The sequence below is a fragment of the Mustela nigripes genome, chromosome 13 (genome assembly GCF_022355385.1).
Source record: "Mustela nigripes isolate SB6536 chromosome 13, MUSNIG.SB6536, whole genome shotgun sequence".
In the NCBI taxonomy this organism is placed as follows: domain Eukaryota; kingdom Metazoa; phylum Chordata; class Mammalia; order Carnivora; family Mustelidae; genus Mustela; species Mustela nigripes.
Genome location: NC_081569.1, coordinates 118,158,352 through 118,177,464, shown reverse-complemented (window position 1 = coordinate 118,177,464; position 19,113 = coordinate 118,158,352). Strand labels below are relative to the sequence as shown.

Sequence of the window (19,113 nt, the reverse complement as noted above, 5' to 3'; positions counted from 1 at the left end):
GGATGTGTTAGCCATTTTGTTGTCAACGAACAACTGTTCAATAGTTCCCGGAAACACTTCTGCCCATCACGGCTTCCCTTAATACCACCCCACAGCATATAAAGACCCCGAAGCTGAAATAGCAATGAGATTTGCAAAGAGCACTGGGTACCAGGTCCCGAGCTCTGACGAGGACCTGAAACAGCTTCCCCTGTTTTGTGAAGTATTGTCAACTCCTGTCCAGATAAGTATTCCAAGCCTAAATAAGTTCTGATCTCTGGTTTTCTTTTGAGTGTGTTCTTATTTCATCCTACAGATGGCTTGTGAGATTAATTTTTCAAGTGTTGATTTCCTCTTCTGCCCTTAGGTAATATACAAGGAGATAACTGGCTGCTGACAAGAGTTCTTTCCAAATATATGTCAGCAGCATAAACTAGGATAAAATGAATGCTGTTTTAGGCATAAGCAGCTGCCTCTACTCTCCCTCCCCCAAAATGGGTCATGGGTTCCTCAGAGCTGCTGAGGTAGATTTTCATTTGGTTATGTGAACGATCTAGTCTTTGGGGATTAATGATGAGTAGAAACAAATGGGTTTTTTGAGCTCCAGCATGAGAGCTCAGTGGATAAGGTAAGGATTGCACTGATGGTCTTGTCTTCCTTGGTGGAAGGTCCCTGGAAGGTCAGTAGACACAGCATATATATACTGCAGATAACCAAAACCAAGCTTCATGTTAGCTGAAAACTTGAAGGTAAATCCTAAACACAGCCCTCAAATTAGAAGGTCTTAGGGGTTTACTGACTGACACCAAACCTTTATGAAGCACAATGTTGTGGGTTTTACTCTATGCGACTCTTGTGTCTTGGGTCTTCTAACAGTTTTTTGGGGGAAAAGAACGTATGTGAGTTGATTCTGACCTTGCCTCTCATACACTGCCCATGACCAGGACCTTTAAAAAAGACATGCTTTTGTGTTTGCTTTGACATTTTTTTTCATTTCCTATAATACTTTGTATTCATCAGGGATATTAAAAGTTATAAAACATTTCTAACTTTATTAAAAAAAATAGGTCTTAATATTTATCGAGTTGGTCTGACACCAAAATATGTGTGCTCTTTTTTGAAAAGGCGACTCCTGCAGATGGGTGTTTATAACTGCCAGCTTTTTAACAATCTGGGACTCTGCTGCTTCTATGCCCAGCAGTATGATATGACTCTGACCTCGTTTGAGCGTGCCCTTGCTCTGGCTGAAAACGAAGAAGAGGCAGCTGATGTCTGGTACAACCTGGGCCACGTAGCTGTGGTAGGCTGTTTCTCTAATGTAATTTCTGGTATAGAAAAGGTAGCTGTAAGTTAGTTTGAAGAAATGTTCAGGTAGCATAAATCCAGATTTGGTTACGGTCTTACGTAGCAACTGCATGATTTCTGAGAGTCACCCTAGAACTCATTTTCTCAGGTTGGATCCTCATATGTACAATTCACACTTGATTATGATCGGTCCTTGTTGCTTGGTAGCAGAAGAGACACCACAAGGAAAGAAGGGAGGAGATGGTGGGTGTAAAAGTATGGAGCTGTGTGTGCAAATACCTGCTTTTTTGTTCAAGGGCATTGGAGACATGAACTTGGCCCATCAGTGCTTCCGGCTTGCTCTGGTCAACAACAACAACCACGCCGAGGCCTACAACAACCTGGCCGTGCTGGAGATGCGGAAGGGCCACGTTGAGCAGGTCAGTGAGCTACCGTGGTTCCTTGGACGATCTGTTTCAAAGAGAGCTCTCAGGTGTAGCTGTCTTTTATGCTGCAGTTCATTTATTTTTAAAGATTTATTTATTTGAGAGAGAGAGGTCATGAATGGGAGGGAGCAAAAGGAGAGACAGAATCCCAAGCAGAGTCCCAGCTGAGTGCAGAGCCTGGGCTCGATCCCAGGACCCTGAGATCAGGACCTGACCTGAAATCAACAGTCGGTTGCTTAACCCACTGAACTGCCCAGGCACCCCTACATGCTGCAGTCAAAAAATGATCTCTAGAGACTGACTAACTGGATTTGAATCCCAGCTCTGTCACATATTAGTGATGTGATTTTGGACAAGTTACTTAACCTTTCTGTTTTCCCCTAAGCTTTAGTTTTATCAGGACAAATCTATACCTTCCTAGTCTTCCTGGTGTTAGTGAACGGTTCACGGTTCCCAGTCCCCCATCCACCAATAGGGTGGTCCAGCCAAAAGCCAAGGAGCCACCCTTGAAACCTGTCTGTCCTAGTTGCCTCTCGCTGCCACCCCAGGCTCATGGCATTCGGCAGGCCCTGCCAAGTTTTACCTTCAAGCCCCATCCCAGACCTGACTACTTTTTCCCACCTCTACCACCCTTCTCCAGACTGCCCTCCGCTTTTGCCTGGACTCCACAACAACAGTCTCCTTGCTGGTCTTTTTGTCTCTACTTATGAGCAAGTAGTTGTACCCTAGACCACGCCCTCCTCACAACAGTGGAAGGGATTTAAAAAATACTAAACAAGAAAACAAGAATGCTTTTATCACTACTTTGCTCAGCATCCTCCACAGTCTTTCCTTTTCACTTGGCATGAAATGTGGATTCAGATCTTGGCCTACAGGGTCCCACATAATCCGGCCTCTGGCTCTCCCTCAGACCATATCTTTCATCACTTCTCCCTTCACACCGACTTTCGGACACATCAGCTGCCTCCCCGCTCTGCAAATACGCTGCGCCTGTTCTTAGTTTACAGCCTTTGGGATGTTCTTTCAGATCCTGCCATGACTTTTCTTTTTGTCAGTCGGGTCTTAGCTTAATCACCACCTCCTAAGAAAGGTCATCTCGGATGTCAGTCTAAAGGAGCCCTCAGGCACGATCACATCTCCTCCTAATTTTTTCCCTCACAATACTTATTTTATCAGATATGTTCATATTTCTATGTAGAATGGAGCATGGCCGCCATGTGAAAATAGGGGGACCTTCTCTGTCTTCCAACTGCTGTATTTTTACCATCAAAACAGTGCCTGGCCTACTGGGTGTTTACCTAAAGATACAAATGTATGATCTGAAGGGACACGCGCACCCGAATGTTTATAGCAGCAGTGTCCACAATAGCCAAACTATGGAAAGAACCTAGATGTCCATCAACAGATGAATGGGTAAAGAAGATGTGGTATATATGTACCATGGAATACTATGCAGCCGTCAAAAGAAACGAAATCTTGCCATTTGCGACGATGTGGATGGAACTAGAGGGTATTATGCTTAGTGAAATAAGTCAATCGGAGAAAGACAATTTTCATATGATCTCTCTGCTAAGAGGAAGTTGAGAGGCAACGTGGGGGGTTTTGGGGGGTAGGGAAGGAAAAAATGAAACCAGATGGGATCGGGAGGGAGACAAAGCATAAGAGACTCTTAATCTCACAGAACAAACTGAGGGTTGCTGGGGAGAGGGGGGTGGGGATAGGGTGGCGGGGTGATGGACTTTGGGGAGGGTATGTGCTATGGTGAGTGCTGTGAAGTGTGTAAGCCTGATGATTCACAGACCTATACCCCTGGGGCTAATAATACATTATATGTTCATAAAAAACAAAACAGTGCCTGGCATGTGATGCGTAGTGAGTGTGTAGTTGTGAAGTGAATGGACAGCACAGACAGCGAGGTAACAGCAGTACCTGAAGGTCTTCTGGGAGGATGAGCAGATCATGCATGGAAAGCACTGGGCATGGTAGCCTCGTACTGAGCACACATAGATGCTTAATACATTATATTATTTAAAAAGTTTAAAATGCTAAATATCCTCCTACAATATTAATGACAATCAAGGAGAGATAAGTACTACATGCCAGACTTTAAAGATGAAGAAACAGGGACTCAAGGAAGGTAAGGAACTTGACCTGCAGACACAGTGTTAACCTCCCAGCTGGTCTCCTAAGCACCGTGATGAACTTGTAACACAACAAGGAAAGAAGCATCCTTGGAAATGTTGCCTTTGTTTCACAAATTCCCACAAATAAGATGGGTTAGTATTTTAGAGACAAAAACTAACTACAGTGGGGTGCCTGGGTGGCTCAGTGGTTTAAAGCCCCTGCCTTCGGCTCAGCTCATGATCCCAGGGTCTTTGGATCGAGCCCCACATCGGGCTCTTTGCTCAGCAGGGAGCCTGCTTCCCCCTCCCTCTCTGCCTGCCTCACTGCCTACTTGTGATCTCTGTCAAATAAATAAATAAGATCTTTAAAAAAAAAAACCAAAAAACTAACTACAGGGCCTCTTGAGCAATTCAGAATTAAGGGTGCTGAATTAGTAGTGGAAAATCCAAGTATTACTTTCAAACCCTCCAAAACTTAACTACTAAGAGCCCACTGTTGACTAGAAGCCTTACCAAGAATGTACACAGTCAATTAAGACATATTTTATGTCATATGTATGTATACTGTATTCTACAACAAAGTAAGCTAGAGAAAATAAGACGTGATTAAGAAAATCCTAACGAAGATAAAGTACATTTACAGTACTATACTTATTGAAAAAATCCACACCTAAGTGGACCCATGCAGTTCAAACCTGTGCTGTTCAAGGGTCGACTGTACTCTAAAATGGGAACTTACATGGCGAGTACTGTGAAGTGTGTCAGCTGTGAAGTGTGTCACAATTCACAGACCTGTATCCCTGGGGCAAATAATACATTATATGTTCATAAAGATAATTAATTAAAAACAAACAAAAATAAATAAAGTAAAATGGGAACTTGTTCTATGATGGACCAAGTGCTTTTGGGAGTTTTCTCTGTTCCCATGTTGGTGATTTTGTTTCCTACTTATTACACTTGCTCTACTATGAACCGATTTGAAAGGTTTTGGTGAAAGTTTTCATGCTACTAACCTTTTTTTTATTATTAAAATTATACCTTGATTAAAACAAAAATAGCTAATCATTAAAAAAAAAATCAAGTGCTCACTTCGGCAGCACATATACTAAAAAAAAAAAAAAAATCAATATCTACCATCCCATATGTTATTTCCCATTAAACAAAAAAAAAGATATGTCCACAGGTCATGGATGGAGGTTTTGGGTTTAGTTACAAACTGGAGGGGTGCTCAGCAACTTGGAATGGTGAGTTTGTGGTCCTAACTATCCTTTGAGCCTATAGGGGATACAAATTTTGTTTTTTGAGTACTTGAAAGAACAAAAAGCTAGTCATTTTCAGTTGCAGTCACTTGTTATTTTGATGTCAGCACTGTTATAAACACTTACCACTGTCTTCCAGCACTGAACTGGGGGCTTGGAAATTTACTATGGTTTTTTTTTTTTTTATTGTTGTTATTATAGCATTAGAGAACAGGTAATTAGAAGGCTAAGAAATCAATCAGCAATGAAAGCTAGGTTAATAAGACTTTTTTTTAGATTGAGAGGATTATATTTTGATTTGTCATATTGAAATATAAACGTCATTAAGAACTGTGGTTCTCGACTTTAAATCTACTCTTAATTTGATTCTTATTTTGAAGCAGTTTTATCATTAATTTTGGCAAGATATAAGTATTAATTGTATTTCAGTAAGTCCTATTTCACAAGGAATGTCACCTGTATTTCTCAGAGGATCACATTTATTAAGGTCTTTTTTTTTTTTAAGATTTTATTTATTTATTTGACAGAGACACAGAGAGAGAGAGAGAGGGAACACAGGCAGGGAGAGGGAGAAGCAGGCTTCCTGCTGAGCAGGGAGCCCAATGTGGGGCTGGATCCCAGGACCCTGAGATCATGACCTGAGCTGAAGGCTGACGCTTAACGACTGAGCCACCCAGGCGCCCCTATTAAGGTCTTATCTCGGGTAAAGGATTCTTTTACCAAAAGCAAAACAAAACAAATCACAAATATAGTGCTGATAGATGCTCATGTACTTTTGGTTTTCTCCCTCCACCCCGTTTTTTTTTTTTTTTTAATACAGGCAAGAGCACTGTTACAAACTGCGTCATCCTTGGGACCCCATATGTATGAGCCACATTTTAATTTTGCGACGGTCTCTGACAAGGTATTCTCTTTATCGACTCATCATCCAGTCTGTTTCTTTTTCTTCCCTGGGTTAAAAAAAGAATTACAGATAAATAAGGAGAAAGATAAATAAGGAAATTATAATGATGTTTTGAAAGAAATGATTTTTTAAATATTGTATGCACCTGTCTTTCACTTCAAGGGACAGTTTAATAAACTTTAAAGAAATTTATCACTGAATATGGACTAAACTTACTATTATAGATTGCTTTATAGATTGTTATCAATTGCAGAATTATTTTATTTTTAAAATATGACATTTAGGCCTGAAAAAAAATACTCATTTAGTAACTCCTGGTCGAGGAAGGATTTAGTAATTGGGTTTTATTTTTATAGCAAAGAAATCTTGTATTTTATTGTAGACCATATTGCCATCAAGGCTCTGCCATAATTGCTATAAAATTAGGGGTATCAATGAAAGCTATCTTAGCTATGAACAATGTGGGAAAAATACAACTTAATACTATGTTTCAAGTCAGTTAATATGCAAGAGCTAAAAGGAATCACGCCATTTTCAATAAGAACAACAATAAAAGGTATCTAATAACTAATTTTTACTGAGAAATCTTCCTTTAACATGGAAAGTAAGTTTGAAGGGTAAGGAAATGGCTAAAAGTGTTTGCTGGTGTAAAGACACTCAGAAGACATTATGAAAAGGTCATTTTTCAAAGCACAAACACGAAGCCATCCTCACTTTCATTTCTGCTTTGGAACCAAGCAGTCATTTCTAAGGGGTCATTTTTGAGGGCTTGTCAAGTACCAGCCACTATTCCTGGGACTCTACACACCCTCTCTGATTCTCCCAACCAGCTGTCATGTAGGTCGGCCTTCCTGATTCGTTTTTTTCATACAACTGATGTTTCATTTATTGAGCCTCTGCTATGTGCCTCTGGCACTGTTGTCAGCACAAAGGATGTCAGCTGTGAATAAAACAAAACCTCTACCTCATGCAGCTTACGTTCTAAAGGAACCCAAGGCTGGTTGAGCTTCTAAGGCTTCCCGAGAGTCGCATGACCCTGGCGGGGTCAGAATTTATACCCAGCACCCAACAATCCCCATGCGTTTTCCACTGCCCTGCATGGCCATGTACTTAAACCACAAAGACTTGATAACTGTTTTTTACTTTATCACATTTTAATAATATATAACTCAAATGAGATATTTCTTTAAGCAAAATGCTGTATTTTCAATAAAATAAAATGGTATGTTAAAAAGAAATGCTACTAGTTTTTTAAAAGAAGAAATTTACGTTTTTAATATGTACTGCGTGTTTCAAAACAAAAAAACCCTGCCAGAATTGAATTATCTAGGTTTTGTGTGCATGCACATACTAAAAAGCTCTCACTTTTTGTAAACGTATGCGTGAATCCAGATCTATTCAGATGGATCCAGATACTGTGTGCTTTTCTCTGGGACTGGACTTTAATGCCAGCTTTATTGAAAATCAGATACCCTTAATAAACTTCTAAAGACAGATATCTTCTCCCACATTACGTGGCTAGCTCCGTTTAAAACCTCCCTGAGCGTGTTATTTTATCTTATGTACAATCGTTTTTGCTTGAATTTTCTGTCTAAAAGATAATGCCCTAACCACAGTATCTTTATGGCACATTACAAATAGTTGTCCAAGGGCTTTTGGAAACTATACAGAGCTGGCTATTGTAGAATGCAGATGTTATCTTATTTTTATAATATTACCTGTGATAGGAAAAGAAAACAAGGTTTATGAATTCATAACTAGACAGTTGTAGTGGAGCAGAAATTATTTGGATAATTGTAATTGGATATTTTATTTCTCTCCTGTTTTTCAAGATTGAATTGTAATCTAGGTGAAAGAATTCTAAAATTAAAGTGGCATAATCCAAGCAATTTACCCTTAAATCCTTTAATTTTCTATGGTGTAAGGTAGTACTTTTTTTTTAACTTTCTTACTCATTTTTTCCTGGTCTCATCCTGTGGTCTTATTCTGGTATTTCTTACAGATTGGAGATCTGCAGAGAAGCTATGTTGCTGCTCAAAAGTCAGAAGCAGCATTTCCAGATCATGTGGATACCCAACACTTAATTAAACAGCTAAAGCAGCATTTTGCTATGCTCTGACTGTCCCACAGACCAAGTATATTCTCGGGCATAGGATATATATGAGGGGGCATTACACAATGGGAAAAGTAGTATGTTTATATATATATATATATATATATGCATGCTATACAGACCTGTGCTTAATACTAATGAAGAAGACGTATTGGAGTTTACATAAGAATTCATAAGCAAACTTATTAATAATAACTTGTATAGTATTATAAAAGATAGGATTTAATGTTTGTAAATAGATCGTGAAAACTTCTCCCACATTATGTGGTAGATGTTTATAAAAATGTTTACAAAACATTTTCATGAATTTCCTCGAATTTTTACAATGCATATTTTTAATGTTAAGCTGGCCATTAGCTAACATGTAGCTTCAGAGGTCTGAAGTCACCATAAAGATCACAGTTCTTTGGGTAAAAATGTGTATATTCATCCCAGTTAGAGACTTTATTTAGAACTTAAAAATTGTATTTAAAACTGTTTCTCAAAGGCTTTACAAGACACTACACATTTTCTTATATATTATGCTTTAAAATAAATCAGTGTGTAATACACCAATATTCTGTCATTCTTCATGAGTTTTTATCTTAGACATCTCAGCTAAAAGAAGTTTTTCAGAAGTCCTGTGACCTTAGAAATCAAGTCGTTATTTTAATTTTACTTGATGTATCGCCAATTTTGAATTTCCCTGAGAAGCTATTTACAGGCTATCATATTATCAATATAAGACTATCGGTATTAGAAACAGAGTCACAAGCCCAGAGCCCCACCTGCGGTCAGCCTGGAGGTTAGGCCAGATCCCAAGACCCTGCACTGCAAAATCCTGGAAAGACTCTTAAACTCGTCTCCTCCCATATTTAGTGGAATTCTCATCCATGCATTCACACAAGGAAATGTGTTAAAGGGACAAAGCCACTCAGTCAGATTTAGGACTGTGGGACCCCTCACTATTATTCTTTTGGTTTTTAATGTCATGAAAATTATTTTACAGATACTTGTTTCTGTTCAGATTAGCTGGAAAAGCTGGGAGTTTGAGGAATGAGGGCAGGGACTTCAGAGGATTTGTAGTTGAAGGTCTTTGTGGCACAGATGACCAAAGCCAGGCCTGGGGTCGCACTGCCGGGCCGTGGTATGGTCACAACTAGAACCCAAGACCTTGTTCGTGTGCTTTTTTACCTGCTTCTCCAGGACATGCTTTTTAGTTCATGAGAATTTCCTCAAGTGCCATCCAATGTCCTAATACTGTATTCAATATTTAGGTTGAAATTCTGTCATGTGAATCATTTAAGCTAAAATAAGCACTAACAGCAGCTTGCATTTATGGAGGATGTTGTATGTGCCCAGTACGGTTCTAAGCACTCGATGGGGATTATTCCTTTGATTCCTGCTGCAGTCCTAGAAGGTGCTGTTACTCCTGTCTTCCTTGGTAGAAAAATGAGGCACAGAGAAGTCAAGGAACTTGCTCAGGGTTATAAAGCGTGTAAGTGGCAGAGCTGGGATTCAAATGCAGATAATATGGGCCCCCTGAGGACGTGCTCTTCGCCCTCCAGAGAGATCACCTCAGGGTTTCTCCTGTAAATAAAGCTACGCCCTTTTCAAATGAATGTTCTATGCATTAATAAAACTGGATAGTATGGGAATATTAACACAGCAAAAAATAAATGAGTCAGTATTCCTAAGGTAACATGGAGCTATTTTTGTCTGGAGTTTATGTTAATTCAGTGTGAAGAGCAATGCAAAGAATGAGTCAGGACGGCTCCCGGCGGAACGATGGCTGAAAAGAACACTGTGCAGCCGGAGCTAGATACATCTTTGTAATAGTTATTTCTGGACTGCGTCTCTGGCTTCGGTGCCAACATTTCCGTAGAAGGAAGGTAACCAGTTGTCTTCTGCCCTGGCTTAAAAAGTTCAAGTTACAAATTGCTCCACCAAAATTAACATCATTGAGCTTCCCACTGATGAAAAGAAGAAACTGGCAAGATCCCAGCCAACACAGTAATTGCTGGGGTTGGAAGGTCTTCCTTCCCAAATAGGTCAAGTCCGAACCAGTCCTCTATGGTTCTCATTGCTCTGTTACGTTTCTGAATGACATGTCCCAGCGTCAAAGCACCCAACATCATTTATGGCCTAGAGATAAGAAAATTCATAAAGAGGGCACATCACTACACTTTTAATGTGGTTTCCACCACTAACTCTTCCTTAACATGAGGGATTCCTATCAAGAGCTTTCAGCTGGGGTTGAGTTTAAGCATTCTGAAAAACAAAAGATTTCCGAAATACTGTGGTAGGACCCAACACTGGAAAATAATGAACCCAGAAATGGAGTTGAGTTAAGAAACCGTTACTGGATAGTTTTTAGTTCCAGGAGACAGATAAATGGGAATGGTCTGTGGATATGTTCCAGACTCCCAAAATGGTTATCAAGGCTCAGATATTAGGGGAAAAATTTGATTCAGCAATTTGAAAACTACGGCAGTTCTACATCTTTCCACACAGACGGCATTTATCCTATTTTTGGCTGACTAAAAAATTAACATTTCTGAGAGATGCTGTGATCTTATATCCTTGATATTAAAGCCAAATTCTTGAGATGAAGGAACAAAGATTACTAAAGGTTGAATTATAATCGTGTGGGACTATACTATTTTCTGCACTGTGACCCTTCCCCGTCCCCGAATCCTGACTCGTCAGGAGTAATTTCTTAGCGGAGTGTAAAGAACAAAGCTCTTGGAGAACACCACCACTTTATCTCAGGGAAGAAAAGGCCAAACTTAGACACATTTTAGGAAGACAGGTTTTTTTTGTATTTAGATAAAGCAGACCCTTCTCCAGTATTTGAAACTCAAGTTTCTGTGGGCTCCAAGATTCCACACCTGCCGACGCCTCGCACCTCACAGGCCGCTCTGATGGAACAGCTTATTTCCTTCTTTACAGGATTGTTTCTCTCTTTTTCTAAAATCGCGGTCCCTTTAAAGCTTCTCCCTTTCGAGCACTACCCTATCTCCTTTGTCATAACATCTTGAAAGAGCAGGTGAGGTTTGTTGCGTACTTCACTTCACTTGTTCCATGGCCCTTTTCAGTCTGGCTTCAACTCCAATTGCTGCTGGAACTCCTCCCATCGAGGTTGTTATTAACTCCCATTTAGCAAATCCAAAAGATTTTTTTAGTTTTAACGTAACAGTTTCTGATATTCTTTATATACCACACAATTCTCTCTTTTAAAGTGTATCATTTGGGATGTCTGGGTGGCTCAGTCCGTTGAGCGTCTACCTTCAGCTCAGCTCGTGATCCCAGCATCATGGGATCGAGTCCGATCGGGCTCCTTGCTCATTGGGGAGTCTCCTAACTCTGCCTGATGCTCACTCTGCTTGCATTTCCTCTCTCTCTCTCACTGACAAAGAAATGAATAAGGTCTTAAATAAAGTGTACATTTGATAGTTTTTAATATATTTACAGTTGGGCAACCATAATTATAAGCAATTTTAAAAGACCTGTATACTGAAACTATAAGAAAACTACAAGACATTCACGAAAGACGTTGAAGATGTAAATAAGTAGAAAGATATTTTGTGCTCATGAATTGGAATATTGTTAAAATACCCATGCTATCCAAAGCAATCTACAAATTCAATGCAATCCCTATCAAATTTCCAATGATATTTTTTTCACAGAAATAAAAAAAAAAACCCAATCTTAAGATTTGGAACCACAAAAGAGTCTGAGAAGTTAAATCAATCTTGAATAACAAAACTGTAGGTGTAACGTATCCTGAGTTCAAACTGTATTACAAAGCTGTCATCAAAACAGTGCGGTGTTGGCATAAAAATGGGCACACCGATCAATGGAAAGCAATAAGAAAAAGGGGGAAAGGACAATCTCAAAAAAATGGTGCTGGGAAAACTTAACAGCCACATCCATGAATGAAACTGAAATACTACTGTACCCCATGCACAAAAATCAAGTCAGAGCAGAGCACTTGAATATAATATCTGAAACTATAAAATTTCAAGGAAAAAAAAAACATAGGCAGTAAGCTCTTTGACATCGGTTTTGGCAATTTTTTGCACCTGACACCAAAAGCATAGGCAATTGAAGAAAAATAAACCAGTGGGACTACATCAAACTAAAAAGCTTCGGCAAAGAAAATGATCCACAAAATGAAAAAGCAACCTACATAACAGGAAAAAATATTTGTAAATCATATATCTAATATGGGGTTAATATTCAAAATATATAAATAACTCATACAACACAATAGCAAAAAAAAATCTGATAAAAAATGGGTAGAGAACCTACAGAGATATTTTTACATGGAAGATAAACAGATGGCCAACAGATCCATGAAAAGGTACTCAACATCACTAATCATCAGGGCAATGCAAATCAAAACCACAATGAGAGATTATCCCATACATGTTAGAATGGCTATTATTATAGAATGAGAAATAACAAGTGTCAGTGAGGATGAGGAGAGAAGGGAACTCCCGTGCACAGTTGGTGAGAATGTAAATTGGTGCAGCCACTATGGAAAATAGTATGGAGAGTTCTCAGAAAATTAAAATAGTCATATGATCCAGACATTCCATTCCTGGGTATTTATTTGAGGGAAGGAAAAATACTATCTTGTGGAGTGCCTGGGTGACTCAGTGGGTTAAAACCTCTTCCTTCGGCTCAGGTCATGATCCCAGGGTCCTGGGATGAGCCCCGCATCGGGCTCTCTGCTCAGCAGGGAGACTGCTTCCTCCTCTCTCTCTGCCTGCCTCTCTGCTTGCTTGTGATCTCTGTCAAATAAATAAATAAAATCGTAAAAAAAAAATACTACCTTGAAAAGTTCTCTTGTACCCTGATGTTCATTACAGCGTTATTTGCAATAGTCAGGACATAAAGGAACCTAACTGTCCACTGTAGTAATGCTGTGTTGTATATTTGAAAGTTACTAAAAAGAGTAGATCTTAAGTCTTCATCACTGAAAAAATATTGTTACTATGTGAGGTGATAGATTTTAACTCCTTATTGTGATCATATTGTCATATGTACATATATCGAATCATCATGTTGTATGTCTGAAACTAATAAGTTCTATATCCGTTAAACTTCAATTAAAAAAATCTTAAGAACATAATGGAAGTTTTAATGTTTTGTATTATGAAATGATGATGTTTTGCATTTTAAAAGTCTATCCTCCCAGATCAGACATGTGGAAATTTTTCCTATCGGAAGTGCTTATTCTCACTAGTTTTATATCTTAGAGCTACCTCCTGTATTGTATTTTGACTTGTTTCTTTTCTGTGGCAAACAGGTGTAGATAAAAACCAGGTGCAAGTAAGACTTTTGGATGCCATTGGCGGAGTAAAAGTTAGAGAAGCTCATTTTTTGCCCAAGAAAAGACTTTCAAAGTTATATGTAGGCCGAGTTACTAATTTCCAAAAACTTCAAGAACTATGCATAGCACGTGAAGGCCAATGGATTTTTGTTATAAATTGAACTCTCTCAGTTCTTTGCGGTGTCCTGGGGTCAGGTTCAAATCTACTTGGAATTCCACACTTTTCCCACCTTCCCTTTCTGCCACCAAACATAATTACTAGTTCTCAGCATTTGAGAATAACCGTATGAAAGCTTAGGATCCCTTCAGAACCAGCTCCCTCAGGAAGCACACCCTGGTTGGGCAGAATAAACGTCCCCTACCTCTGAAGTCCCACAGCAGCGTGCCTGTACCATGCAGGTGACAAAGGAAGACGAAAAAGGGAAAAGGGAGCAGAGAAGAGATGGCGCAAACTGAAAACAAACTGTATGGTGGATTTAAACTTAGCCATATCCATAATTGTATTAAATGTAAATGGCCTGTCTCAGCGCAGGCTGCCATAATAAGCCCACCACAGATGCGGTGGCTTAAACAACAGAAATTTATTTTCTTACAGCTCTGGAGCCTGGGAAAGTCCACGATCAAGGTGTCAGCCAATTCCGTTCCCGGTGAGAGCTCTCTTCCTGACTTGTAGATGGCTGCCTTCTTGTTGGGATCTCTCGTGACAGAGAGAAAGAGAGTTCTGCTATGTTTTTCTTGTTTTATAAGGGCACCAGCTGTACTGAATAAAGGTCTCAACCTTATGAGCTCATTTTGCCTTTCTGACCTCTTTAAGGCTCTGTCCCCGAATGTATCAGGGGGTTAGGGCTTCACGGATGAATTTGGGAGGGCACAATTCAGTCCATAGTCTGGTCTAAATGAAATATGGTTATCCCCAGTTAAAAGGCAGAGATTTTCAGACTGGTCAAAAAAAAAAAAAAAAGAAAGAAAGAAAGACCCAGATACAAACTACCTACAAAAGACACATTAGGGGCGCCTAGGTGGCTCAGTGGGTTGGGCCACTGCCTTTTGGCTCAGGTCATGATCTCAGGGTCCTGGGATCGATTCCCTCATCGGGCTCTCTGCTCAGCAGGGAGCCAGCTCCCCCCACCCCCGCCTGCCTCTCTATCTACTTGTGATCTCTCTCTGTCAAATAAATAAATAAAATATTTTTTTAAAACACACACACATTAAATGTAAAGACCTGAATCAGTTACAAGGATAAGAAAGGCTATACCATGCTATATGAATGTCAGGTGAAGGATTCTGAGCAGCCAGAGGACAGAGAAGTTAGGGAGGGGCCTTCCAGGCAATGTTAATGGGCAAACACATTTGGGGGCCACTAGAATATGAATTTGTCGGGATGGAGCTGGGCAGTAGCAGCAGGAGCAGGCTAGGCATGAGAGCAAAATTTGGAGGCCTAGGAAGAATTGGAACAGAAGGTTTCGAGTCCACAGTTAAGGAGTTCAAGCTTTACCTGAGTTCAGGTTGAAGAGGAGGCAAGTGTTTTGTAAGAATTGATGTAGAGGTGGTGCCTGGGTGGCTCAGTGGGTTAAAGCCTCTGCCTTCGCTCAGGTCATGATCCAGGGGTCCTGCGATTGAGCCCCACATCGGGCTCTCTGCTCAGTGGGGGGCCTGCATCCCCCCCCCCCACCGCCACTCTGCCTGACTCTCTGCCTATTTGTGATCTGTCTGTCAAACAAATAAAAATTAAAAAAAAAAAAGAATTTATGTAGAGGCAATGTTTAAGATCAGCTGGAGAATATAAAGTTGGATATAAATTTTAAATTAAGTTTTCTGGGGAGAGTGTGAAAATGAATACCCTTATACTAGATAATAAATAAAAATTTCTCAGCTGCATAGTACATGCAACCAATCAGATAGTTTATGCCACACTTCGTGGATTCACCCTTTTGTCCTCCCATTCGCATTCAAAAGCATAAAAATTGCCTAGATGGCTCCAACTCACGAGTAGCGCACTGAATATCACAGATGGTGCTTCATTAATCATGGTTTGCAACAAGTAGTGTTCTTAACAAGATTGCTATCTTTTTACAAATGCAGGGCTTCTAGTTATATGATATTTTGTATTTCATGAGACAGGAATTTGGGGGAAATAAAAACAGTAATCCTTACCCCAGGCTACAGTTTTTTTCCATTATAGTATTTATTACAACATTAAAATTAGTGTCTAGGGGGAAGTGGTGGTTACTCTGATGTATTCTAAAGTTTGAAAACCAATTTGCTAGGATTTTTTTTTAAAGATTTATTTATTTGAGAGACAGAGAGAGAGTATGGGCAGGGAACGGTGGAGGGAGAGGCAGAATCTCAAGCAGGCTCCCTACTAAGTGCAGAGCCTGACATGGGGTTGGCTGCCGGACTCCATCTCATGACCCTGAGATCATGACCTCAGTGGTAATCAAGTGTCAGACACTTAACTGACTAAGCCACCAAGGTGTCCTGCTAAGTGGTTTCTAAGAGCACCTTTACCTTTAAATTTCTCAAAAGACAAACTATTGAAGTTTCCTCAAGAAGAAATAGATAATCTAAATAGCCTTATATCTATTAAAGAATCTACCTGTTACTACAACTCAAATGAGAGATATCCAGTAAATCTCCAGTGGGAGATGTTCCAGCTTCCTTTGGAGAGAGGACTTCAAATTGAAAGATTCCGACTACCTTTCAAGACCCTCATGATATACTTGTGAACAGAGGTGGGGAGAGAGAACACCAGAATGAGAGGTCATTACTATGGATTCGGTGCCCACTGCTTGTAATCTTTACAACTCTACAAATTAACTGACATGATTCCCATTTTCCTGGCAATAACCCCAGAGGAATTACCTACCATTCCCAAGGTCATCTGGAAAGTAAAATGCAGAGCTGGAAGGAGGGGCACCTGGAGGGCTCAGTCGGTTGAGCGACTGACTTCTGATTTTGGCTCAGGTTGGGATGTCAGGGTCCCGAGATTGAGCCCAAAATAAGGTTCCACGCTCAGCGAGGAGTCTGCTTGAGTTTCTCTCTCTCCCTTCTCTCTGCCCCTCCCACCCCCCTTGCATGCTCTCTCTCTCAAATAAATAAATAAACCTTTTTTTAAAAGGTTTATTTATTTTTTTGAAAAAGACCTGGGAATCTCAGCCTCTTGGTGTGCTAACTCCTTTAAGCCAGTTAAGAACAGGTGAACTGGCAAAAGTAGATGACAAGGAAAGAGCTCCCCGTGAATGCGATAAACGTCAAGATGCGATGGAACAGGGGTGCCCAGCTCAGTGGGTTGAAGCCTCTGCCTTCGGCTCAGGTCATGATCCCAGGGTCCTGGGATGGAGCCCCACATCTGGCTCTCTGCTCAGCAGGGAGCCTCTCTCTGCCTGCCTCTCTGCCTACTTGTGATCTCTGTCAAATAAATTAAAAAAAAAAAAAAAAAAAAAAGATGAGATGGAACAAATGGTTCACACACATGAGAAGTCTCCCGTGTCCTATTTTCATGAGTTCTATAGGTCACAAAGTGCTTGTATGATCTTCTCTGCCACTGTCAGCAGCCCTGTGGGCCTGGCGGTCCAGCAATTCAGATCCCCATTGGACAGATGAGAAACAAAGTTCAGAGACATAAAATGGTCCCCCCAGAGCTATACAGCTGGTAAGAGACCAAAGGAGGAAATAATGCGTCTATTCCCCACTAGACCAGTACATTTCCACCTTCCCAACCAGGCAGCCTTCTAATAACGTAGACACTCCCTGGAAGGCAAAGCTGAATGTGTTCAACTTCCTGTGACTGGACACGGTCACCTCAAACAGCACTGAGCACATCTTAGTTACGTTACAGTGACTAAGCATGTACGAGGTTTATTCATTTGAAAGACAACAGGAGGAAGTCACAAATGACTCTGACAGAAACAGGAGGCAATACACCCCCTTCATGCTGACCGGCCAGGCTTAACAGGGGGTTAGGCTGGTTTTATAGCCCCTGACAGGATGTCAATCGAAAAAAAAAATTTTTTTTTCTCGGGAACTTCCATTGAAAACAACACAAGTTCTCATGACTTGCCCTGTGTTCTTGATTTCCCAGGACAAGGCTCCTTAGTTTCATGTCCTTGAAGCTTTTTAGCCAGCAGCCTTTCCGGGTGCTTGGTGACATTCACTAACAGGGGCCAGCGAGGTGGCAGAGCTGAGAAAGTCACCCCAAGAGGTCCCCAGCGAGCATGACATTTGAGGCTGGAGCCTTCTGGTTTGTTCTCTTTAAAATAGCCACGTGGATCTTGCAACTAACCCCAAAGCGTATCTGTATTTGTTTTAATATAAAAATAACATGTCCCTCACATTTTCACACAAAGCAGCTATTCCAGGGCGAAGGTCTATAATTTAGCCTGTGGTTTTGCCAGCAGTACCCACACCATCCTTCTATTTTCTCAGCTCGAGGTGGAAGAATTAAGTGGGTGGAGTTTGCCCTGTTTAGTGCCTCCCTCGCCTCCCCCTCCCACCCTGGCTCAGCCCGCCTCCTTTCCTGCTGCTCAGGTCTCCGGGTTCTGCCCTGCCCTGCCCAGCAGCACCTCCTGTTCTAGACCTTTGTATCCCTTCCCCAATATTTGCCAGTTCTGTCTTCTTCCCTCAAGAGGATGCCAAAACCGCTCTTGAATGTTGGCAGCTTTATGCGTTTCTCCCTCCTGAGTAGAATACTTGTAATTTCATTTGAGATCTCGGGCATCATGGCAGAATGATATGGGAGACATTTGAGGGCGGGAGGAGCCCCGCGGCAGCCCTAAGCTCACATCATGAAAGCAGCCACCTTGGCAGAGGCACTGCTCTAGCAGATCCCCAGACTGGGAGCGGGGCTGGTGACGTTAGCCCAGCCAAGAGCCAAAAAGCTTTAGTTTCTCTCTTTTTAAATAGCTTTCCTGGGCTTTCACCGTGCTGTTGCCTGAAGCTCTACTCGGTGCACTTTAATTTTCAAATGGGACGCAGGGATAGGACAGCGATGACAGCAGGATTCAAAAAAAGGTTGATCTAAGCCCTTGACGGTCTCCAGGTTCCCAGGAGACCAGAAAACGGTGGCTCTCCTCAGTTTATCCTTCAGGTGAACCACTGCTCATTGAGATTTGAATCTGTTTCTAGTACATCCTGTTAAAAAAAAATCTCAGGGCCGACTCTCCCATGAATAAAAGTGTTAATTACATTTTCAAAGCTGTAAACTCAACGCAATGTGTTTGGAAGGGGGTGGGAGGATGAATACGTGTTTTGAGACACTTTCTGGGCTGACTTTGTTCACACATCCATTTCTGCCCACACGGTGCCACACAGATTACACCTTTGGGGTTCTTGGTGTATCTGTGTGTGTGTGTGTGTGTGTAGGTGTATTTACGATGGAGGGGATCATATGCTTTTTTTAAAAATTGCAAGTCACTCTGAAGATCCTAGAAGTTGCTATGTAGATACCATTTGGGAATCAAAGTCTTCTGTTCGCTTTTTCAAAAAATGATTTTATTTATTTGAGAAAGCATGTATGCACATGAATGGGGGAGGAGGCAGAGGCACAAGCAGACTCCCTGCTGGACAAGGATTTCCAGGACCCGGAGGTTATGACCTGAACCGAAGTGAGATGCTTAACGGACTGAGCCACCCAAACGCCCCATTCTATTTGCCTTAAAGACAGAAACAATCTTTATAGCCTCATAT

General features: G+C 40.9%; 1 protein-coding gene across 2 annotated transcripts in view; it reads left to right on the top strand.

Annotated features, from left to right (window-relative positions):
• The window catches only part of TTC8 (tetratricopeptide repeat domain 8), a 58,158-nt gene extending 49,495 nt beyond the window's left edge, over positions 1 to 8,663 (top strand). For both annotated transcript variants that reach the window (XM_059371316.1, XM_059371317.1), the window contains 4 exons: positions 1,105 to 1,279; positions 1,581 to 1,703; positions 5,912 to 5,995; positions 7,998 to 8,663. In XM_059371316.1, coding sequence (XP_059227299.1) covers positions 1,105 to 1,279; positions 1,581 to 1,703; positions 5,912 to 5,995; positions 7,998 to 8,114 — 499 coding nt within the window. In that variant the 3' untranslated portion in view covers positions 8,115 to 8,663. The remainder of the gene's footprint in view (positions 1 to 1,104; positions 1,280 to 1,580; positions 1,704 to 5,911; positions 5,996 to 7,997) is intronic.
• Positions 8,664 to 19,113: the final 10,450 nt, after the last annotated feature.